Raw genomic sequence first — 23,221 nt, 5'->3', positions numbered from 1 at the left:
GGTCCCAGAGTGGGAGGGGAGGAGGGGAGGGTTGCTATTCGTCAGGCCTCCAGACCGGGGGGAATGTAGGACAAAATTTTCAAATGTAGGACACTTTTTGTGTGTGTCCTACATTTGAATAGGAGCCTCGCTGAGGGGAGGCTTTCCCTCCCAGCCTGGGCCCCGGCCTTGCCGCGACGGCAGCAGGGGCAGAGTCCAAGCGGTGAGGGAATGCTCCCCTCAGGGAGGCTTTCCCTCGCGGCCTGGGCCCCGGCCTTGCCGCGACGGCAGCAGGGTGGGAGTCCAAGTGTGAGGAATGCTTCCCTCGCCTGGGGGCGGGGCAATCCCGGGGGCGGGGGCAAACCGGGGCAGGACTGTGTGGACCTGCCCCAAACCGGGAAAGTCCCGCCCCCAGGCAGGTATGGCAAGCCTAGAGGAGGGCCATGGAGTTGCTGCATCTGAAGGTAAGCAGCTCCAAGGTGCCAGGAAATCAAGATATACTATATCAACAGCATTCCCTTCATCTACGAAGCTGGTAATTTTATTAAGAAAGTAAGGTTTGTCTGGCATGATTTCTTTCTCTGAAATCCATGTTGACTATTTGTGATTATGGGATTGCTTTCTAGATTGTTCAAGACTTTCTTTTTATGATCTGCTCTAGAATCTTTCCTGGTATAGATGTCAGACTACTGGACGATAATTGTTTGGATCCTCTTTTTTCCCTTTGAGATGGGGACGTTTGCCCTCCTCCAGGTCCTCACAGGTCCTCATCCTGGGCAACCACCCCAGGCACAGTGCCAGTTGAATTTCTAGCCTCTCTCCCCCTCTCCAGTGTCAGCTGATCTGCCCATACTATGGTGGCTCAAGCCCTGCCTAAGCGCATGCATGCACACAGTCCTCCCACTCTGCCAACCACAGGCAATGGGCAGCCCTACACCTGCCTGCCCCACACCTGCAGTCTTATCAGAGAAGCAGTGCCAGTTGCAACCCACTGAGTTAGAGTCCTTTCTGAAGGAATTCCAGTCAGTTTTGGAGATGGCCCATGAGTCTCCACCTCGACCTTGTCCTCCTCCTGCTGCTGCTCCTTCCATGGGCCTGGCCTCCAGAGTCTCATTCCTCCTGATTCCTATGGGTAGGGGTGGATATCCGTGGGCCTCAGGCCTTCGGGGCAGACTTCTGTTCTGCCTTGGATCTGGCCAGTCCGTTCTCCGTGTTGTCGTTGGCTGAGGAGCTCACCAGGCACTCCCTGCTCAGGGGCAGAGAAAAGAGTGGCTAGGGTGCCCCCAATATGGCTGCCACCCCCATCCCATGATACCTCTCAGTCCTGCTGCTCAGCCAGAGCAAGTGGCCATGGGATGGAGGGGACTGCCAAGGGGCTCCCTGCTTTAAAAGGCAAGTGGAAGGAAGGAAGGAAGGAAGGAAGGAAGGAAGGAAGGAAGGAAGGAAGGAAGAGACAAACAAAGGAGTAAAGCACTGGTAGGGCACACTGGCTGGCCAAGGATGCTCAGCCACATGAGAGAACATGTGCTAGGGATGAGCAGGGCATGCAGGTAACAGCAGCCCAGACCAGGAGCCAGAGGATCCTGCCCTCAACCTCTGGTCCCCTGGTTCTCCTCCCAAGGAAACCAAAAAGGTTGACTGGGTTCCAGTCCCCAGAGCCCTGCAATGCAAGCTCCCAGAATGCCCCCCACAGGACAATGGGTTCCTGCCAACTTGTGGGGAGGGGAGAGAGAAGAAGATAGAGGAGAGGCCACACTCACTTCTTGTCCCGCATCTTCTTGAGAGCAAAGAGGGTGAGTTTCTTGATCACCATGATGAGGATGAGGATCCCAATGACGCCGCCCACGACAGAGACGATGATCAGGGTGAGTGTGTTGTCCACTTTCTCCACTGGAGGGGGTAGAAAAGTTCATGAGGGGGCCAAGAGCCCTGCTGAAGGAGGGCTGGGGAAGTCCCACCTGCACACCCACCCCAGTAGTCCTCTCTCCTCCCATGCCCCCATAGTCAGATGCACAGTAACTACATAATCATGTGCTGAGATCCACCGAGGTCCTCCACTCTTCCCAGGGTATGATGCAGTCCTTCTTGGCTATAGGGAGATAGCCAGACATGTTGCCAACCCCCCCCCCCCCCCCATCAGCCACCAAAAGGCCATGGGGAGAGCAGTTCAGTGCTAAGTCCAGAGGGCCAAAAGAAAGCAGGAGAGAATATCAAGCTTTGCAATTACCCCTTTCCCAACAAAAGAAACAGGCAGGTTCATGCATGTGAATCCAGCCAGAGTGTCTATGTGTCTGTGTGGCCCAGGCATACTCACACTCCACAACCACTTTCAGGATGATGGTGTCGTTGTGCGTGGCGTCCTTCTCCTTGGGGTTCTTGACCAGGCAGGTGTATTTCCCAGAGTCACTGAAATCAGCATCGAGGAGGAGGAGGGAGACATTGAACTCCCGGTTGTCCTTGCTGAGGGCTATGTCGGGGGGCATCATGTACTTGAACCAGTCCCTGAATTCCTGGTAGGGTTCAGGCCTGGAGTCTTTGTTTTTCACCACTCCTTTGAAGATCAACTGCAGGGAGGCAACACCAAAATGGCTAGTGTCAGGAGTCTGGTCAGGTGGCGCTTCTCCTGAAGGGAGGGCATGACTCCCAGGGGGCCACATTCCCCTCCCTCCCTATGGAAGGAATACCTGTCTGGAACAGCCCAAATCATGACGTTTCAGAAGAGCCTCGTTATCAGTTGAAGGCCATGAAACCCAACAAGAAGGACTGGGGAAGGGGCAGGAGTGTCCGAACAGCTGGGGCCAGAAAGAGGCAGGAAGCCCTCTTTGCTGGGGAAACCGCCCCCTCTTGGCCACAACAAGACAAGTCCCTCACCTCCCCTCCCTCTGCCATACCACCTCAGTGCCCCATCTCCCTCACACACTGCTTAGACATTGTCACCCTTCCCCTCCTCCTAGGTCCAAGAGTCTAATGTAAAGGCCAGAGCTCTGGGCCCCAGAGGGACTGGGGGGACCTCCCTGCTCCAGCTGCTTACTCTTATGACCTCTCCTGGAAAGGCATTGGCTGCTCCTTTCCCATGTCAGCTCTGGAGAGACATGGGAGCGATTGAGCCACAGGCCAAGCAGGTACTGGGCAAGATCCACATATAAATGGGTGGTGGGAGATGGCTGAGGGTGGCTGTGAGATGATGGCAGGTCTTCCTCCCCTCCCTGGAGACAGCCAGAGAAAGCAGGGGGTATGATCTGGGGGCATACTGCCCAAAGAGTGGATTAGAGCTGGCAAAGGGCACAGCCAGAGCTTTTGGCTGGGAGATTGTAGTCCCCACTAAGTTTATTAAAATCTGTGCCCCCATTTCCAGAATGAAGACCTTCAAGGCAGGTAACATTTGCAATAAAAAATACCCAAGAGCAAAGCATTGCAACTCTCAAACAGGACAACCACCACAAAGCAGAGCTGCGGTGGCAGCAAATGCAGTGGATGGTGCCCTTTGACTGTGCCACCCACCCCAGCACCAAAGCAAAGCGTTGAAGAACACGAACTTCAGTGTGGTTGCGGAACCAGGAGAAGTTGGCTTTGTTGATGCCGATGCAGGAAGTGAAGGTGCAGGGCAGGAGCACATCTGTGCCATTGCGGGTGTAGATCACGGGCGCCTTGCCCACTGAAACCTCCAGGCCCAACGTCAGGGAGCAGAGTTGGAGGCCTACAGGTGAGAAAGAGAACCAAAAGCGCCCCTCAGTATAGGGGCTCCCAGTTGTGGGGTGTTAGAGGAGACCCTTTGCCTGCCCAGAAGGGAATGGGGTGAGGAAAACACTAATATTGGCATCCTCACTGGGTAAACGATGGTGAGGATGAAGATGAACTGAATTATCTTTTGGTCTGTGCCCTGAGCTGCCTTGGGTCCCATTTGGGGAGAAAGGCAGGAGAAAAATTAAGGGCAGAAAGGTTTTGACTCTGGAGGCACCTGCTGGGGATGAAAAGAACAGCTACAGGATTCCTGGTGCTTTGCAGGAATTTGTTTGCAGGGACAAACACATTTCTTTCCTGCACAGATAACTTTGTGGAGGGGACGGAAACTGCCGCACTGCCAGCAACCTTTTGGCACAGCAATAACTTTAGAGGTTTGTAGCCGGTGTGAGGGATATAAGAGTCTCTCTCTCTCTCTCTCTCTCTCTCTCTCTCACACACACACACACACACACACACTCACACACAGCACTGCATTGCATAAAACACCAAACCCTCAGGAAGCCACAGCACTCTCCATGTTTTCCAGAAGATGCCTTCTGGCCAAACTGTAGAAACATAGAAAGGACAGAACACTTTGTGCACCGAGAGCCTAAATGACAATCAACCACAGATTTCTTTCTCTTTTTCTCTCCCAAGAACGCACTCCAGCTGAGTTCATGCCAATTGCCCTGAGCAGGACAGACACACGGCTGAGCTCTGGCTCAGAGAAATGGGTGCATGTGTGCATTCATCCACACACCCAGGCACCATGGGAAGAGAAATATTCTGGAAATGATTGACCAGAGAGATGACCAGGACCACACAAGGGTCTGTCAGATGCCTGTTAACTGGAATCTTATTCATGCCCATCAAAACACTGGTCACTTCTTCAGCCAAGGGCAGCTTGGCAATGTGAGTTTTTGGAGTAAAGAAGTGTCCATGCTGGCTGGGGTGACTCTAGATATCGTAGTCCCCAAAAGCAACTTTCCCATATTCTTCCTAAGACTGATGGGCTGACTAACAGCAGGCTAGGAATCCATTGCCTTTAGCCATGATTTGGGGTCAAACAGACCAAAGAAGGCAGTTTGATTCCAGCTCATGGCTGGAGTGTCCTGAGTCTTCTGGAACAAGATACCACGACAGTGCAGAGACTCTGGCAGAAGGAATGGGAACGCATATCACAACCTGCATCAGGGTCAAAGGAGGGTCCTTCTTTGGGTGGGCACTGACTCCACTGCCATTCCCTGAGGCTGGAGCCAGCAAGGCAGAGCATCCCTTCATGAGAGAGGCCTGGCATATTTGAGCCACCTTCCTCCTCCTCTCTTTACAGCCATCTCTGTCCCACTGATTCTCATAAAGAACTCTGCATCCAAAAGGGACTACCTGAGGTGGCATTTTTTGCCGTTTCCCTTCCTCTGCTGCTGTGACTTTTAGACATAGCCTTTCTAACTCCTTTTTGGCTGAATTCAAATATGTGTTAATTAGGTTACAGGAAATTTTGAGGACAGATTAATTTGGGCATTTGAAAAGATAGCCACAGCTTTTGCCTAAACAGAAAAAACTGTTAAAGGCATAATCTCTCTAAGTGAGAGGTGTGCATGTGGTCCCATGACACCTGTGTGGTCCCATGACACCACCCTACATCCCTGGCTCCTTCTGCCAGCACTGCTTTGCCCACCTTTGAAGACCCCTTTGGCAGTGTGGGTCTGTCTTGTCAGCATGACCAAGAGGGAAGGAAGGAAGGAGTCCATGAGTGTGTGCACATAAATGCACAGCCGCATGGCTGAAGGGGATCGAATGGAGTTCTGGGGTGTGAATAGGGGCAGTGCATGTCTATGTTGGGGGGAGCTCCTTGTCCCACCCAAAGGGCATCCCTGACTGGTTTATGCTGCGGAAGCATGATCCCTGATACAGAGACGTAGCCAAGGGGGGGTTCTTGGGGTCCGGACCCCCCCTTCCGTTAGAAAAATGAATGGTGTGTGCTGCTGCGCCACCGCACCCTAGCCCCATTATAATGGTGGCACTTAGTCTGGACCCCACCCTTCCTAAAATCCTGGCTACATCCCTGCCTGATAGTAAAAGTCTTGCCCGATTCTGCTGGAGTTGAGTGATGGGGGGGAAATGCTGACTCTTGGATACCAAGCTGACTCAGCCATCCCCACCCCCCCCTTCCCCCGGCTAAAGTTTCTGAACACACACTTTCAGATTCCCGCCAATCCCCCCCCCCCCCAAAGGACAGTTATTTCTTGCTAAATAGCAGGGGGCAGCCTGATGCTCCCAGCAGGACACTGGCCATGGATTCTGTCATGGGGCCAATGGAAGATGTGTGGAGAACAGAAACAATGGGTCTCTGGGTGCCAGGGAACACATTTGGCTCTTGCGCTATGAGACGCTCTTTGCTCTGTCCCATCTCTGGACAGTCATCCCCTCAAGCAAGAGGGCTCAAGAGGCAGCCCACAGGAAAAAGCCCTCAAGGGCAGCCAGGAGGGAGGGAAGGAGGGTGAAGGACCCTCAGGCCCAGATCCTCCATCTGCCTTGTAGGGAAGTAAGATGGATGCCAAAGAGGAGGAAGAGGAGGAGGAAAGGTCAGGATGTCCCCTCTCCTCCAAGCTCCCCCAGGGCATTGCGGACATCTTCACACTGCCATTCCTCCACCTCAGCCCCCATCCCATTATGGGTGGCCAGTCCTTGCCCAACCAGGAACCCTTCTTTCCCCTCTGCCCCCTCCCACCGCCCCCAAATTCCCCCCCAGAGGACCCCTGGTCCAGCAGTCCAGCCACTCCGGAGGAGGCCTCCGCACCTGCCCCTCATGCCTTCAGGTGCCTCTTTTTGCTCATTGCGAAGGTTGGTGTTCCCTTCCTCCTGCTGCATGCCACCCCTTGGACACCCCCCCCCCATTTAGCTGCTGCAGGGCTACCCCAGCCATTCTGTGGTTGGGGATGGTGGCTCCCCTAGCCAGCTGCAGAAGGACCGCATCATCCGCAGAGGCCTCCTTGGGGGCAATGCCCCTGGTCAGCACCTGGCCCTGGAGACTCAGCCAGGGGCTGCCCCATTCCTCTCACCCCACTCACACATACACCCCGACCAAAGGGGTCCGGGGGCTGCGGAGTGGACCCATGGGGCCTCCTTCCTCTTGCAGCGCCATTGGGCCAAGCTCAGCCAGGCGGGATGCCAGCCACTGTGCCCCCTCCACCAGCCCCACCTGCCCTGATACTTAGTGGTGTCCTTTGGATCCAGTTCTGCCCCGGGGGCGTTGGGGGGCCTCTGGGTTTCCCATGGAGCTTCTCTCTGCCGAAAACCGGCCACAGAACAGGTTCAGGACCTCGGGCAGCTCCTTTAAACCTCACACAAAAACCTGGGCCAGAGGGGCGCCCCAGGGATGCTGGAGGCCCCCAGCCCCGCGGGTGACCCAAGGGGCGGCTGGCCTTGTATTGAACGAATGCCCGAGGCCTCTCTTCTTCGCTGAGCAACCGGTTCTTCCGGGAGCAGCTTTGGCCCCAAGGGGCCCCATTAGGAAGGCAGAGATGGAGAACACAAGCCACTCCAGGTAGGATTTGAACCCAGGTCTCTTGGGCCCAAGGGCTGTTCTGTTTCTGTTTCTTCTCCTTGTTATAAAAGGCTATGTCGAAACTTTCCACATAAGGTGATCCTCAAGGCGATTAACTACCCCGAGATTACAACCAAACGAGACAGTGAACTACAAGGGAAGAGGATAAGAACTCAGGGCCGGCTGAAGATGTCCAGCGAAGCAACAGCCCCAGTAGAAGGGGGGGCGGGGGTCCCTAGCCAACAGGAAGGGGCAAAGTGGGCAGCGAGTGAGGGTCGGACGGCCTGGAGCTTCGCTGGGGGCCTCTGGGGTTGCGGTGGGGGGCGGAGGGGGCGGGTGTGTGTTGGGGCCTCCCGTGCATCCACTTCCCCTCCCCCCAAAGCAGCTGCAACCCGGAGACTCCTGGCCAAGTCCTCTGCGCCCGGGAAAGTCTGTGGTGCCCTCCGTCGCTCGAGGGCTCAGGGGCCATGGGGAATGGGGGGGGTCTCTCCCTTACATACGCAGAGTCCACCCTTGGGCCGGTCGCGCTACCCCCCGTTGCCACCCCTCTTCTGGCGCCGGTCCCCTCCTCTCCTCTCCCGACTCACCCATCCACGCCATCCAGAGCCCCCTGCCCCACGCCATCCAGAGCCCCCTGCCGCCTCCGCTGCCCCCGGCCATGGCTCCGCAGTGGCCGCCGCTCTGCCGGCCGGCCCCTCGCCAGCCCCAGGGCCAGCCCAAGCGGTGCAGGGGGCGGGGCCCAAAAGTTGAGGCCCCTCCCCTTCGCCTTCCCTCCGGTTGCCCCCAGACCGCCGCGCTCGCCTTCGCCATGGCTCTTCGGGGCCCGGGAATTGCCCCGCGCCTGAGTCTCGCTCCCTGGAGCCCACGGCCGAGGATGCCCCCGGGGTCCTACGGCCCCCTCTCTCCCTCCCCGCCTGCCTTTGGGTGAGGGTCCGGCCCCCTCCAAATGGCCCCCGCCAGCAAGTCCTCGTGGCCCAGGGTCGCCATTTCCAGACGGGGCCTCCTCCTTGCAGCCCTTGGAAGCCTCGGTGCCCCTCCCTGGAAGGGCCTGGGAGGGGAGGGGAGGCTCCCTGGCGCTGGCCAAGCGCTGACCTGGGGAAGAGGTCAGAGAGGGCAAGGGTCGCACCCTTGTGTTGGGCGGGCTGAAGCTGGCATTGTCCAGGAGAGGGAGGGGCAGAACACAACAGAGAGGGTCCTCGCCTCAAGGCCGCCGAAGGGCCCTGGGATGGATGGGGGAGGAGAAGGGCCTAGGAGGCCCTGGCCTGCCCCTTAATGGTTCCCACCCCACTCCGGCCGGGCCCAGGGGCTGCAGGTGGACTGGCGACCTTCCTTCCTTCCCTCTGGGCTTCTGTAGCATCAGATGCTGAAATGCCACGTCCAGCCCGGGCACTGACCGGAAGTGGCCAGAGCACAGGAGGACAGTCCCGGAGGAGCAGAGGGGCGGGGAGAGGGGGCCATGGCAGGAGACCCCCGTGCCTCTGCCAGGCGGGCCTGGTTCAGTCTTTGCCACAGGGGCCTCCTCTGGCCACTCTTGCGCCCTTGGCAGACTGGGGGGGGGATGGATTGAGAGTATGGAAATGGGGGGGCAGGGCTTCCAGAGGAAGAGCCCCCCCCACATAATCCCCCAGAAGCAACGAAACGGGGGAAGGGGCCCTTTTGCTGGGGGGTGATGAGCCGGGGGGGGGGGCTGCGGCGGCGGTGACTGGGGGGAAGGAGGCCTGCAGGCGCCGTGACTCAGGATTGTGCCTCCGCGCCGCTGTTCCTGCTTCTGGGGAGGGGGGAGGGAGGCCCTGTCCGGCCGCCAGCGGAGTCTCTGCCAGCGCCTTGGTCGGGGCTCTGCGGAGGACGGCGCGGGGGGGGCTGCGGGAGTCCCAATGCAGAGAGTGCGGATCCGGAGGGGGATAGGACCAGCCTCGCCCTCCCCTCCCTTGCGACACGTCCCTCGGCATTCTGTCTTCGGCCAAGGACTGCACTGGACCCATAGCCCCATACCCCCGCCACCGCCATTTGTCCCGAAGTGGCCCTTCTTCCTGAGATCGGCTGCGGAATAGCGGTCCGGGGGAGTCCCTTCCTCCAGTGGTGGCAGGCTGGGCTGCATCGCTCCCGAAATGGGGAGGGGGTCGAGTGAGTGAGTGGGGGTCTCCTGCTTAGGATACGGAGGCCCCTGCCTCCCATCCAGACCTCCCCTCCCCCGATGATGGAGGCGCATCATTTCATTTGACCCCAGCCTCTTTAGATGAAGAGCACCTTTCATCATGGAAAAAAGAAGCTGGCAGCAAGAGATTTCGTCCACTTGAGCCTACTTCCTCAGATGCATTTGGACATTTACTTAAGGAGACCAAGTCTAGGGAAGCTCATGCTGCCAGCTGCTTTCTTTCGGTCAAAGGCACTGCAGGCTCTTCTTCCCTTCTGACTTGAGAGATTGAGACATGTCTTTGGGCTCTTTAGAAGATGTTTTTTTTCTATATGACATATTGCCATCTTCTTTTGCTGTTCCCCATTTCTCTGTCATTTTGACAATGCTTTCATGAAGTGCCGTACGTATATAGCAATTTCCTGACTATAGCAATAGGCCATACGGGGCACTTAGAAGATCATTTGGGGTTTCGGGGGCATTGGAACCTCCCTTCTTGCTTCGGCTGTGTTTCGCATTTTCTCGGGCCTGGGAATAAGGCTGGTTCCGTTGGGCAGCCCGAGGGTGGGCAGGCGGGCACTCGACCACCCCGATGCCGCTCCTGGTAAACCCTTCCTCTCTGCCAGAGGCCCAAAGGGAAGGAGGACCCACCCTCCCATCGCATACACCACACAGACCCGGCTCTTCTCCCTGTCCTTCTCGGAAACCAGTTCGCACCTCGGTGGGAAGAGTGGGGCGGGGGGGGGGGGCTTTCTCACCTTCTCGGGGCCAAGTGCAAGGAGGCCTGGTTACAAGGGAGCAAAAATAGAAGTGGGTCAAGCCGCGGGGGGGGGCAGCAGGTGTTCAGGGAAGCGCTGAGTCTGCAGCCCCTCTTTGAAGGCAGTGTAGGGAAGCAGGCCGGGCGGGGGCGGGGGGCGGGCGGAGGGGTCCCTTGAGGGCTGCGGTCCCTCGGGCTCTCAGAACCAACTCTGGGCTGGCCAGGAAGGGGCTGCCTGCCACTGGCCCTTTTGCCTGGTCTTCAGGCCCCTCCCCTATCGCCACTGCGACCCCCCACCCCACCCGCGGCCCCATGTTCCTTCCGCGATCCACTGGCTCTGCCCTCCAAACATTGAGACTTGCATTGACCTCCATGTACTCTGTCCATGCTCAGGGAAGCTCTTTCTTTAGCACAGAGCTGTGCCCTGAGAGGAAGGGCACGGTGACGGACCTTCGGGGAAAGCCAGCCCCAGCCCCCTCGCCCTCCCCCGCCCGCCGTTCACCCCACCCCTCCCCACCCCCCCAGGAAGGGCTGTTCGACAGTGGAACAACTCTTTCCTCGGTGTGTAGTAGAGTCCCTCCTTGGAGGCTTTAAACAGGCTGGATGGGGTTTGGACTGGATCAGGACCTTTGGGGTCTCTTCCAACTCTATGATTCTATGTTTACATACAGAGAGCGCCTGTGCTTTTGAAAAGGAAGCAGGAACCTCGCCTGGCCTCTTTCCTTTCTGCTGAGCTTGGTGGTGGTGGGGGGGGCTCCGGGGTCAGGGAAAGCCAAGCTGAGCCTCCCTCCATCGCCCCCCCCCGCAGCTTGGCTCCTGCGGACGGAGATATCACCTTCCGGAGGGGGAGGAAACCGGAACAGATCCATCCGGCCGCCCCAGGCGAGGAGGCAAATGGCCCAGGACTCGGGTTTCCAGGCCTATTCTGGGAAAGGGTCAGGCCTCGGGATCCCTCCCGTGCCCTCCGACTGCCCTTGATCCCCAGCCGACCTTTCTCCAGGCCAGCCCTCTGCGGTAGGTAGGGCAGTGAACTGGGGGGAGAGGGGCGAAGACCCCCTGATACCGGGGAAACGGGGGCCAAGATTTGGGTCCCCAAATCCCAGAGCAAGGCCTGAAAAGGTCACCAGCCGCCTCTCCCCCTCAGAAAACCCAAACCCAATCCCCTTTGCTTATGGAAGCCTCTTTCCTCCAAGCCCTGTGATGAAAACACGGGTTGAATGGATCCGGCCATCCATGCCTGGGTCTGCGTGCCTCTGGCGCGTGGCAGATCCTCCCGCCGAACCGAACCAAGGGAAGGGGCCCTTGGTCAGCCATGTGGCCAAACTCCTCTGAATCAGGAATCAGGGAGGCCTTGGTCCACCGTAACTCGGACATGGCTTGAAGGCACAGGTCAGCCCCCAAACAACCTGCGAGAGTCCCCCACAGATCTTGCCCCTTGGCCCCAGGGCAGCGCCTCCGCAAGATTCCCGGACTTTGCTTGACCCGACCCTGTTCCGACGAGCTGGCCCCTTAAGTGTGCCACTGTGCCAACTTCAGAATAAGGAGGGAGCCCCCAAAAGCAGCAGGACCCCGGCCCCTCGCCTCTGGGGGGAGACCCCCAGATCTCCAGCCCCGAGGTGGGCCGTGCTTGTTGCGGGGCGCATTTCCCGTGGAACCCCGGGAACTTCCAAACGTGGCTGGCTTGGCCTCGGGGAGGGTGGGCAGTTTGCTAGAAAAGGACTTGCACCGGCTGCACGGATTCCGGGGCTGGATGGCTGGGCTGCGCGGTGGCAGCGGGGGGGGGCAGCTGGCCCTGGAAGAAGGCGAGAGGAAGCCCCCTCCGCCCCCCCAGGGACCCCAGCAGCGGAGGAGAAGGCGGCCCCTCCGAGGGCAGGACTTCCTTGGCCTCCACCGAGGGACGGCGGACGGCAGAGAGGCGATGGTTCTGGGGGGAGGAAGCGGCCGCCTCCCCCCTTTCCCTTTCCCCTCCCCCCCAGGTGCTGAGGAGTCAGAAAGGAGGCGCGGGACAGGCGACACAGCAGAATACCGGCTCCTGCTCGCCCGCTGCCGCTGACGCCGCCGCTTCCACTGCTCCGGTCCCCGTCCTTCGAGGCCCCGGCTGTTAGAGTGGGGGAGATGGGAAGACCCTGGCCTTCGCCGCCGCCGAGTCCGCTCCTTCCCTCCTTCTTTCTTGGATGGAACGGAACCGGGGAGGCAAGGCAGGGCAGGGCATCGCCCGGGAAGGAGAGGGGAGCCGGCAGCCCCATAGGAACGGGAGACCGAGGAAGCCGGTCCCCGGCGGAGATCGGTGCCGGACGGAGGGGAGGCATGCGGGTCCCTGGGGCTGCCACTTCTCTGCCTTCCTTCCTTTCTCGGCCTCCGCGAGGGTTTCCGAGGGAAGAAAAGCAAGGCCCCTCGCACCGGGGCTTCTACTCTGCGGGAGCCTTCCAGGTCAGAAGCCGGGCCCCCAAAGCTCACCTCGGGAGGGGCCTTGGTCGGCAGGGGAAGGGGTCTTCCCTTGTCCGGCTGCCGAAAGGAAAGGGGCTAGACCCCCCGCGCCTGCCTTCCTCCTCCTCCTCCTCTTCCTCCGTCGGAGGGTCTCAGGGTTCCCCTCGCCCCCGTCCTCCGCCCTCCTCCCCGTCCCCCCTCCACGGCGCTCCTCAGTCCCTGGGAAAGAGAGGTGGCTCTGGAGGGCAGAGACCCCGGGCCAGGCGTCTCTCTTCTTCCTTACCCCCGATTCCGCCAGAGGCCAAGGTCTCTCTTGCCCCCCCCCGGCTGACTTTTGCAGCCCTCCTCCCCCTCTGGTCCTCGCCAGCGACCGGGACCTGGGCCCGAGGGAGGGGCAGGGACTGGGTGTCCCAATCCCAGGAAAGCCCCCCTCACCGCAGAGACCAGGCCCCTGCCAGGGAAAGGCACTCTACCCATGCCCAGTGGCGCGATCTTCTTTGGCAGAGCGAAGCCAGTCTTGTCCGTGGCCCAGCGTGGGAGGGGAGATCAGCCCCCCACCCTTCGACCCTGACCCCTTTCTCTGGCCAAAATAGAAGCGGAGCCACCTCGGTTCCTGAAAGGCGCGCCCCTTTTATTTCGGCATCGCTTCCAGGCAGGCAGACGGACAGCTGAGAAAACGCGTGTTCTTCCGAAACGTGGCAGAGCGGGAAACAGTCAGTGCGGACGGTGATCGGCGCGAGGGTCCCGCCGGAGGAGCGTCGGGGGGCTTCAGCGCAGGCAGGTGGGCGGCAGAGGCGGGCAGAAAGTTGGCACCGGGGCATCGAGCGGCCGGGGGCAAAGGGGTCATCCATGGAGGGGGAGAGGAGGGGGCGAGCCAGAGGAGGGGGGCACAAGCCATGGCCCTGATCTCAGACCCCCCCCCCAAAAGCGGGGCTGAGGGGCCACCGGCCAGCCAGGGTTGGACTGCTCTGCAGCAAGAGGGGAGCCGTGGGGCGAAGAGTCGGGGGGCGCCAGGGCTGCTGCGGAGGGGCCAAGCTGGAGGTCCAGCAGCCAAGGCAGAAGGGAGGTGGCGTGAGGGCAAGGGCTCTGAGGAGGCTGGCGGCCCTTGAGCCCAGCGCAGGAGGCCAAAATGGCTGCCCAGGGGTTCCTTGGCCGAGCGGCTGCCAGACCTGGCCAAGTAAGTGACTTTGAAAGCGGGGAGGGGGGGGCAGGCGATGAAGAGGGTCATAACGGAGAAGCCTCCCCCCCCCCGCCATGCCAAAACTCAAGCAGGGAGCAGGCCCATGGCAAAATGCAGAGGGGAGCAGAGCCAGCGGAGTGATCCTTGCAAAGCAAGCGAAAGACCTTCCCCCTTCTCCCTCTGGTGCTGCAAATAAAAGACCCCCTCCCCAAACCCCAGGGATGCCGAGGGAGGGAGCCATAGTCCCCTCCCCAAACCCCAGGGCGAGCTTGCAAAGGCCTTGCCCCGTAGCAGGCGGGGAGGGGGCAGGCGGAGGAAGTGGGGCTTCTGCCCACCCCCTGGCAGTGAGTTTTCTTGGCAGTGGTGGGTTGTGCTTCTGTTGGGGGAAGAGAAGTGGCAGAAAGGGAGGCCCACCTGGGAAGCCCCCCATCTTCTTCGGAATGTGGGGTCCTCCCCTGCCCCCTACCCCCACCCCACAGGGAAGCATGCCTCCCCAGCCGCTTGCCTTCTACCATTTTGTCTGCCTTTCTTGAGGAGACAGATCAGTAGGCTCCCCCTCAGGCTCTGGACCCACCGCGGGAGGGAAGGGGGACAAGGCAGTTTGGTGGGGTGGGGGCCTCCCTGTTGCGGGCTCAAGAGCAGGCCTTTGCAGCCCCCAGGCCAGGACCTATCCTGCCCATTTCTGAGTCAAGGGGACCTCCTGGGCCTAGGCCTGGGGATGTCCCTCCAGCTGGCAACCCAGGCCTAGCAGACAGAGTGTGCTCCCCAGAAACAGAAAAGCCCCCCCCATATGCCAAGCCTCTCCATTCTGAAGCACCATCCTGGGAGGTCTGCCAATGTCCAGTGGGATGGGGAGCCACAGAGGGGAGCCCTGTGGAGGGGATTCTTGCTGTACGAAAAGCACATGGGGCGAGGGCAGGGCAGGGTGGGCAAGGGCAGAAGGCCAGCCTGGCAGGGAACCCTACCCTCCAAGAGGTCTACTTCGTGCCCTCTTCTGGGTTGCCCTCCCCGTCCGTCTTGCCCTCCTCTTCTGTCTTCTGGTCATCTGTGTTCAGCCTCTGCTGCTTCTTCCGCCTGATGCACTTGACCACGACCAGCGCCAGGATGACCACGGCCAGGAACCCACCCACCGTGGCCCCCACAATCACTGCCACGGTGGAGTCTCGCTCGGGGGGCTCTGTGGAGACACGGACCCCGCAGGGTCAGCATCCGGCAAGCAAGGCAGGGGTTGGGGGCAGGGGGAGTTTGGCCTAACCCCAAGCCAATGGTCAAGGGACATGGGCCAGGCCCGAGGGACTCACTTTGGGATGGGGGGGCTTGGGGAATGGCCCCAGAAATGCTTTTATGGTGTGTATTGGGGGGGGGTCAGGTCTGTCAGGGAAGTCATTACAGGTTTTGGCTACTTCCATTTGTTACAAAACAGTGAAAACACTGAACAAATTGCATAAAAATAACAATTATAATAATAAATATAACAGTGAGAAGCAGAAGCAGTTGCCAATGTAAGCAGCATGAAAGCCATGACAAAACAACAAATGAAATATTATAAAACTGATTAAAGCATAAAATAAGCAAAGGGGAAAACAAGTTGAGATGCTAAGCCCTGCCCCACAGACACACAAACACACCCCACACACGGTGCACTGCTTGGAGCGCAAACACCATGTGGGTGAGCTCCATTAGCACAGACAGGACACAGCAGACAAAATGCGCCCAAAAGAAAACCTCTTCCAACTCTGTGATTCTATGAAACGTAAGAGTAGAGGCAAAAAACGGTTTGGGAAGAAGGAGGTCCCTCTTCTGGTCCAGGCAACAAACAGCCCAACCTCTGCTGAATAAATCTTCCCAAGAAAACCCAAACCGAGGGGACCCTAAGTCAAAACTGACTTGAAGACATATAACTAATAATAATAATAATAATAATAATAATTTAACAACACCGTGGAATAGTGGTTTAAGTGTTGAACGAGGGCTCTAGGAGACCAGGGTTTGAACCCCATCCCACCCGACTCAGCCCTGGAAGGCCACTGGATGGTCTTGGGCAAGTCACACTCTTTCAGCCTCAGAGGAAGGCAATGGAAAACTCATCTGAAGAAATCTTACCAAGAAAACCATAGGAGAGGGTAGCCGCATTGCTAGTGGTTTGAGTGTTGGACTTGGGACTACGGAAGACCAAGCCCTGGAAACCCACTGGGTGGCCTTGGAGAAGCCACATTCTCTCAGCCTCCAAGGAAAGCAACGGATTTTCTCTGAAGAAATCTTGCCAAGATAACACCCTGATAGGGTCACTGTAAGTCAGAGCTGACTTGAAGGTGCATCACACACACACACGCGCGCGCACAAAACAGAACATAAAATACAGCAAGTGCCACATAATGGTTGCATAACATTAAATAAAATACAGCACACACAGCCTCCTTCTGCCCCACCATGCACAACAAAGTCATTCAAATCTGAGTCAGGCCATAATATATCAACACAAATTAGCTCCAGAGCATATGCAGAGCACAAACAAAAACTGGATGGAAAAAAGATACTTTATGGATACTACTTGAGGGATGGCTCAACATTGAAGGATGGCTTCCCTCTTCGCATTTCTTCTAGCTTCCACACAGACTAGATCAAATGCTGAAACCTCACTGACTCCCAGGAGGTCATCATGCTCCTGAGCATTTAATGCAGTTCTCTAATTGATAATTCGGGGAGTGGGGGGGGTGTGTTTGACTGCAAAAGAGTCCTGGGGGTCCAGTTTTGCCTTTCCATGTGGGAAGATTCAGACCCCACCCCAGGCTCAACTGGGAGGGCTGGAGCCCCCCAGCCCCCCTGTTCTGGGTTCTATTGGGAATTACCAGGGCCTGGAATGGGTGCTCCAGGGGAGGGGGGCTTTGGGGTTTCCTTGGCAGGAAGGAAAACTATGGGGGTGGGAGGGAGCAATGGGACTGGGTTTGGGGGTGGAGCATTCTTGGGGAGGAGGTCTCACTGTTGGGCCCCTAACCTTCTGTGATGACCTTGAGCTGGATCTTGCCGTGGCCCTTGTGGCGGTCTGGGGGGTTCATCACGTAGCAATGGTAAGTCCCCTCATCCTCCAGCTGGACATCGTGAAGGGTGAAGGAGACGTCGTTTTTGGTGGGGTTCCCAGTGAACTCGATGCGGTCCCCAAAGCGGTTCAGCTCTATGGGAACAACCTTCAGTTTAAACTGCAGGAACTGAGGAGAGGAGAGGAGAACAATCATGAACAGTGCCTGGTGGATGCTGGGAGCTGCAGTCGGAGGCCCATATGGCTCCCACCCCTGATGGGCTATGCAGTCATAAAACGAAAAGTGCCTCTGAGCACAGGCAGAATGGCATTTCTGTGGGTGCTCACTCCAAAGGGGCAGCGGTGCCCAGTGGTTGCAGCCAAGCCAGTGCCAGACAGCCCTGTGGCACCTGAAGCCTGGCAGAGGAGTGGTGGCAATAGAATCCACAGACCCACATTGGCCTTGAAGTGCCACCCCAGACCCATAGGGCCCTTTGGAACAGTCAGAGGTCAGCTTGCACGGAGGTGTGCTGCCACATGTGGTCCCAGGGAGAGGGGGCTCTCACCCACCGCAGCCCCTGCCCCAACGCCAAGCTCACCATCTCTTCTGAGCAGTTGTTGCATCTCTGGTAAGTCCAGTTGAGGGAAAACTGCTTCTTCTCCACCTGGTAGCAGGAGTTGAAAGTGCAGGTGAGGCGGATGGAGGTGCCATTGAGAGCATAAATGGGGGTTGGGGCCATCACCTCCATGGCCATGATGCTGCTTGGCACTGAAGGAAGGAAGGATAAAAAGAACTCAAGAAACAAGAGGAAGGTGCTGGAAACAGCTCTGGCAATTCTCTCCCCCCCCCCCCCCCCACAGGGAAAGACCAAAGGCCCAAATTCCTTCCTCTTCCTGGGCGTGGCTTGGAAGCATCTTTGTGCGAAGCCAACCCCTCTCAAGGCAGCCTGATGAGAAAGGAAGATATAAATTCAAAAGGGAACCCAGCTGTACTGGAAGCCCAGGGTTCACAAATGTTGAAGGGAGCGTACTTTGCAACTGTGGCCCCCTGCTCAGCCATGCTCTCTTCCAGGACCCTCCGTTCCACCTACAAGCCCTATACATTGATTTCTGGCTGCCCCTGGGCTGCTCTGATCCTCCTGTGTGTGGATGGTGACCTTTTGGCTAGGGCAGGAAAGGCCTGCTGCCAGGTGGATCCCAGTGAGGCGTTCTGGCCATGCTTGGACCCCCTTTTGACCATCATAGCCCTAGTCAGGGATGCCAGTCCAGAGAGCAGGCAAGGCACAGCCCCCCTCCTCAGGCAGCCTTCCAGGGGTCCGGTTTCCAAGGCACATGCCTCCTTCCCCTAGTCTTGACAGCAACAGCTGCCTTCTACATCAGAGTCAGAGCATTGCCCCCCTCTCCCCAATGGAAGGGGCTGTCTCTCCGCTGCCGCCAAGGGCTGGCCCTCCCTGCCCTGCGATTAAATTCAGGGCCCAGAGGGGGCTGTAGCTGGGCTGTGTCTGTGTGTGTACAAAGGGGGCACTGAAGGGGGAGCCATAGGCAGAGGCTGGCCCAGCAAAGAGTGGGGAGAGGGCGGTGGTCCCTCTGGTCCAAGGCTAGAGAGGGCTCCCTCCCTCCCTGCCACTCCCAGTCCTTGTCCAGGAGGCCTCTGGCCCTGACCCTCCTCTTGCCCCCTAAGCAGCCCCAGACCTCTCCTCCCTTCTGCTTTGCCCCACAGGAAACCCCCTCCTACGCCTCCAACTTGGTGGACTTGCTCTGGAGGGGGTGGGGGGGTCAATTTCATCCCAGATGTGATCCCAGAGAGGTCTGGGGGGGGGGATCCTCCCGGATCAAAACCTGTTGCCCTTTGGACTACGCCTCCCAGGGGGCATGCTAAGCATTGGTTGTAGTCTATAGAAGTTACTCTCCCCAGCCCGGCCCCCTCCTTGGGATTCTCGGGGCTGACCAGGTGGGGTTGTTTTTTTGGGGGGGGGCTCTCCCTGTTCCTACATTGCGGCCCCCTCCCCTTCCCTGCAAAAGACTTGGGGAGGGGGCCACAGCCGCAGCCTCTCTCTTGGGCCCCCCTCCGCCTGGAAGACCCTCGGAGCAGGAGGAGGCTGGGGGCTCCCGGGAACAGCAGGGGGGCTTCTAAGGGAGGGGCCTCTCACAGACCCTCCACAGCCTCCGATGGCGGCCAAGGGATGGGGGCGCAGAGGCCTGGCCGAGATCTGGGGGGGGGCTTCTGGCCCTGGGGGCCGACGGGCCTCCTCTCCTGCCAATCGCGGTGGAGGTGGGGGGCAATCCGGTGGGGCCGCGTATTCTTGGGGGCAGGTAGGGGGTCATGTTCTGGGGGACCCCCACCCCAGAGTGAAAAGAGTCCCAGCAGCCGCCCCCCACCCACTCTGCCCCCCTCAGGCGGACCGGCGGCGGCGGCGGGGAGATGGCTCCTAGGGGTCTCCGGAAAGCAGTTTAGGGGGGCTTCTTTAGGCCCTTCCCCGGCCTGCCCCCGCCCCAAATCCCACCGCCGCCCCCACTTACCGAGCGAGAGGAGAGGGAGGAGGAAGCGGTAGCAGAAGCCGGCCAGAAGGGCCATCCTGGGCTGGGGGGGGAGCGCGGGGGTCTGCAAAGAGGAGGAGGAGGGAGGTCAAACGCGCCCCGTTATTTTCCCAGCAGCCATCCTGGTTATTGGGGGCAGTCTGAGTGGGTCTCTCTCTCTCTCTCTCTCTCTCCCGCACCAAGATGGCCGGGCGATCGGGGAGGGGAGGGGGCTGCTGCTGCTGCTGCTTCTCCGCCGCGGAGCTCAGAAAGGGGGGAGGGGGGCGTCGCCTCTGCGTTTGGCGAATGGCTGCGGAGGAAACAGTGGGAGGGCGGGGGAGGGGGCCATCGGCGAGGCAGACACCCCCCAGACACACGCAAGACTCTGCCAGCAGCCCCGGGGGAAGAGGGTCCTCCTGGCCCCCCAAGACCCCAAGGACGCAGGTGGGTCCCTGAGAATGCGGCGCAGAGCCTGCGGGGCCGGAGGGACCCTCCCCGAGGGCCCGAGGCTGGAAGGAAGTTTCCCCGGGGCCACCGACACGAGAGGAGGGCTGTACCAGACCCCAGCCCCTTTTGCCCCGGGGGGATCGGGGGGCTCAGGTCAGGGGCCCTGCGCAGGGGTCCCTTCTTGGGCCGGAGCAACCCAGAGCCCCAGCCCCCCGCCCCCAAAAGGCTGCAGAGGGGCGCGGGGGGGGCACAGGGGCCTTCGGACTTTGGGGGCGAGGAAAGCGAGGGGGAGACGTGGCCGGGGGTGTCGGGTGTCTCCCCCTCCTTTGCTCGGAAAGCGAGTGGGGCGGCGAGGCGAAACAAGGCCTCAGGCGGGAGGGGCTCCTGACCCGAGCGAGGGTCTCCCCAGCCCCTCCTTTGTGCGCATGCTCGGCTGGAGGGGAGGGGGCAGCCCAGGAAGCCCCTCATCTCCCCACGTGGGTCTGGCCCCCTCCCCCCAAACGGAGCCCAAGGAGCAGGTCCAGACGGGCTGCTCCTAGTCGGGCAGATTCGGGCCGCGGGAAGCAGGACTCAGGCCCAGCGTCAGGAGCAGATGTGCCCCCGGTGCCACCAGGGCCCAAGGCAAGGCAGGGCATGAGCTCCAGCAGCGGCTCCCAGACAGTTGGAACGTCAATAGGGGAGACACCCGCCCTGCCCTTGACTGCAGATGGCAAGGCCTGGGAGAACTCCCTTTATCCATAGCAGCTCAATGGAGGCCCAGGTCCAGGAGTAACACACTTGAGACTCACAGCCGCCGGAGACTAAGGGCCAGGCCTGAGGCTGTGCCACTGGAATGCCTTAGTTCATAAAATCATCGAATTGTAGAGTTGGAAGAGACCCCAAAAAGGGCCCTGATCCAGTCCAGCCCCATTCTGCCATGCAGGGACTCCCAATCAAAGCATCCCCATTGACAGATGGTCATCCAGCCGCTGTTTAAAGACCTCTTAGTAAGGCGGCTCCACCAAAATCTCCAAGGAGATTGTTGAGCTGGAATCTCTTTTCCTGGAGCTTGCATCCATTGCTCCATTGGGTCCTAGTCTCTGGAGCAGGAGAAAACAAGCTTGCTCCCTCCTGAATATGACATCCCTTCAAATATTTAAACAGGGCTATCATATCACCTCTTAACCTTCTCCTCTCCAGGCTAAACATCCCCAGCTCCCTGTGTCTTTCCTCATAGGGCTTCATGGTTTCCAGACCTTCACCATTTTAGCCACTCTCCTTTGGACACACTCCAGTTTTTCAACATCCTTTTTAAATTGTGGTGCCCTGAACTGGACACAGTATTGTTCCAGGTGAGGCCTCACCAAAGCAGAATAGAGTGGTCCTATAACTTCCCTTGATCTAGACACTATTGATGCAGCCTAAAATCGCATTGGCCTTGTTAGCTGCCGCATCACATTCTTGACTCATGTTCAATTTGTGGTCTACTTGGACTCCCAGATCTCTTTCACATGTAGAAGTCTCTTTCAGCCAGGTGTCCCATGATCCTATATCTCTGCATTTCATTTTTCCACCCTAAGTGCAGTACCTTACATTTCTCCCTGTTGAAGTTCATTTTGTTAGCTGTGACCCAGCTTTCTAGTCTATTCAGGTCATTCTGAATCTTGATCCTGTCTCCTGTTCCTCTGGAGTATTAGCTACTCCTCCTAATTTGGTGTTTTCTGCAAATTTGTGAGTATGCCCCCAATTCTGTCATCCAACTCATTGATAAAGTTTTGAATAGTTAAGAGCAGCTGGTTGCTGCAGGGTGGCACAAACCACAGGCCCAAAGTGACCTTGTCTGGCCCTCCTGCACATTCTCTGGGTCAGGGACAGGAGGGGGACGGATCTGCTCGCACAGGAAGGCCTCAGTCTGGAGCAACCTCTGCAAATTCCACTCCTGTTCCCAAACTCCATCACACTCAAGCAAAAGGAAAATTGGACTGGCCGGGACAAGATGTTTATTAGCTGCCCGGAAGAAAAGAAACATCTCCAACCATGAAAAAGAGGAAGATCCACCATCAAAAAAAGAGAGGATTTTTGTTGGGATATAGAGCACAATGAAAATGTACAATGTGGGTTTAATAGTAACCAGGCATTAAAGGGTTACTGTGGCCATAAGATTAGGCATAAACAGAAGTGAATCAAGAGATAGTCAACAAGTGCTGAAGTCCTGTAGAATGCGCCACTGGGCAAAGCAAGTGGCTGTTGCCCAGGGGAGTGAGGGATCTTGGCTGGCTTCCCAATTGCTTGGATTCCAAGTAAGAAATAAGTTTTAAGGCACACCAAAGGCAATAGTTGACAATGGTTCATGGCTTGACGTTGTGGACTTCTGGTGTGCTTAGAGTGAGTTTGATTCTGAATTCTGAGCGGGCAGAGTGCCCAAGCCTACCTTAGGGTCGTTGTTGACTGTCAGGACATTGGGGTTGACGGGAGGAATCTAGTGAGGGGGAAAGTAGAAGAATGAGGAGATGTGAGAAAAAGGTGGAAAGGTGCTTCTGAGCATGAGCAGAACACCTGGGTAGAAAAATAGAGTTTATACTCCATCTTCCCTCTCTTCCATGGGCTGCCCTACTAGTTGTGTGATGTGAAGTGATGATGTCTCTGAGTGTGTGTGTGTGTTAGTGATTAAATATTGCCTCTGAGGCATGGGCAGAGCACCTGGTATGTTGGCACCTGCCCTGTCTTCCAAGAATTTTGTTTTGTGGCTCTCTTTTTTTCTTCTTTTCCATTGCCATCCATACTGCAGAATAATCCGTTTGGCACTGCTTCTAACTACAAGTTCCCTGCAATGATGGGGATTGCACAACAAACCACCAAGCCCAGAATTTCATGCATGGAGCTAGGCTGCCGGTTAAAAGCGAGTCTCAACATGTCACAACAAACTACAATTCCCCAGGATTCCCTGGTTTGACAAGGGAATTGCCTCCACGCTTCCAGATCAACAGCCCCAGAGAATGAGTCTACAGGATATCAGCTGTTGCCAATTTAAGTCCACTTCCTCACTGCATTTGGATTTAATAATGATGATAATAATAATTAATAATATAATAATAATAATAATAATGGTGATGATGATAGAGAGGTAGTCTTGTAGCCACCTTTGAGTCTCACTGAAAAAAAGTTGGCACCTGCGAGCTTTCCTAGACTTAAGCGTATTTCCTCCAGATGGCATGATTGTAGTTCATTGTGGCACCAGAGCTCTTTCTCACAAAACTACAATTCCCAGAGTTCCTTAGCACTGAGCAGGGCAGTTAAAGCAGTCTCAAACTGGATTATTTCCGCATGTGTGTCCTGGCCCAACTCAGGCTGCATCTTCACTCCAGACTCCAGAGACATTCCCAGATTCCATAGGCACTGAGCCGGGCACCTAAAGTGGTATTGAACTGGTTTATTTGCAGTGTGTTTGGACCTAACTCAGGCTGCATCTTCACTCCGAGACAACCCAGTTTCATACCGTTTTTACTGCCATGGCC

General features: G+C 57.8%; 2 protein-coding genes across 4 annotated transcripts; both read right to left on the bottom strand.

Annotated features, from left to right (window-relative positions):
* Positions 1-314: 314 nt before the first annotated feature.
* Positions 315-13,059, bottom strand: SCN4B (sodium voltage-gated channel beta subunit 4). Of its 3 annotated transcripts, none has more exons than XM_042475414.1 (5): positions 13,041-13,059; positions 3,516-3,676; positions 2,294-2,543; positions 1,740-1,869; positions 315-1,225 (listed from the first exon to the last, which is right to left on the bottom strand). In XM_042475414.1, the coding sequence occupies exons 1-5, from the start codon at positions 13,042-13,044 to the stop codon at positions 1,135-1,137; spliced, it is 636 nt and encodes a 211-aa protein (XP_042331348.1). In that variant the 5' UTR covers positions 13,045-13,059; the 3' UTR covers positions 315-1,134. The 3 variants fall into 3 exon arrangements, with proteins under 3 accessions (XP_042331348.1, XP_042331347.1, XP_042331349.1); XM_042475413.1 differs by lacking the exon at positions 13,041-13,059 and adding an exon at positions 7,837-7,926; XM_042475415.1 differs by lacking the exon at positions 13,041-13,059 and adding an exon at positions 6,774-6,792.
* A 118-nt stretch (positions 13,060-13,177) lies between these two features.
* On the bottom strand, positions 13,178-19,550 carry SCN2B (sodium voltage-gated channel beta subunit 2). The gene is made up of 4 exons (XM_042473130.1): positions 19,284-19,550; positions 17,363-17,532; positions 16,743-16,953; positions 13,178-14,924 (listed from the first exon to the last, which is right to left on the bottom strand). Exons 1-4 carry the CDS (start codon positions 19,336-19,338, stop codon positions 14,725-14,727), a joined length of 636 nt encoding a protein of 211 aa, XP_042329064.1. The 5' UTR covers positions 19,339-19,550; the 3' UTR covers positions 13,178-14,724.
* Between the last annotated feature and the right edge of the window lie 3,671 nt (positions 19,551-23,221).

Source organism: Sceloporus undulatus, chromosome 6 (assembly GCF_019175285.1).
Source record: "Sceloporus undulatus isolate JIND9_A2432 ecotype Alabama chromosome 6, SceUnd_v1.1, whole genome shotgun sequence".
NCBI lineage: Eukaryota > Metazoa > Chordata > Lepidosauria > Squamata > Phrynosomatidae > Sceloporus > Sceloporus undulatus.
This window is presented reverse-complemented; position numbering and strand designations above follow the sequence as displayed.

Coding starts and splice junctions, on each gene's coding strand:
- SCN4B (XM_042475413.1), bottom strand. CDS start 7,909: ATGGCCGGGGGCAGCGGAGGCGGCAGGGGGCTCTGGATGGCGTGGGGC. Junction 3,677..7,836: donor GCTCTGGATGGCGTGGATGG/GTGAGTCGGGAG, acceptor TCTCACCTGTAG/GCCTCCAACTCTGCTCCCTG. Junction 1,226..1,739: donor AAGAAGATGCGGGACAAGAA/GTGAGTGTGGCC, acceptor GCCCCTGAGCAG/GGAGTGCCTGGTGAGCTCCT.
- SCN2B (XM_042473130.1), bottom strand. CDS start 19,338: ATGGCCCTTCTGGCCGGCTTCTGCTACCGCTTCCTCCTCCCTCTCCTC. Junction 17,533..19,283: donor CCTCCCTCTCCTCTCGCTCG/GTAAGTGGGGGC, acceptor TCCTTCCTTCAG/TGCCAAGCAGCATCATGGCC. Junction 16,954..17,362: donor ACAACTGCTCAGAAGAGATG/GTGAGCTTGGCG, acceptor TCCTCTCCTCAG/TTCCTGCAGTTTAAACTGAA.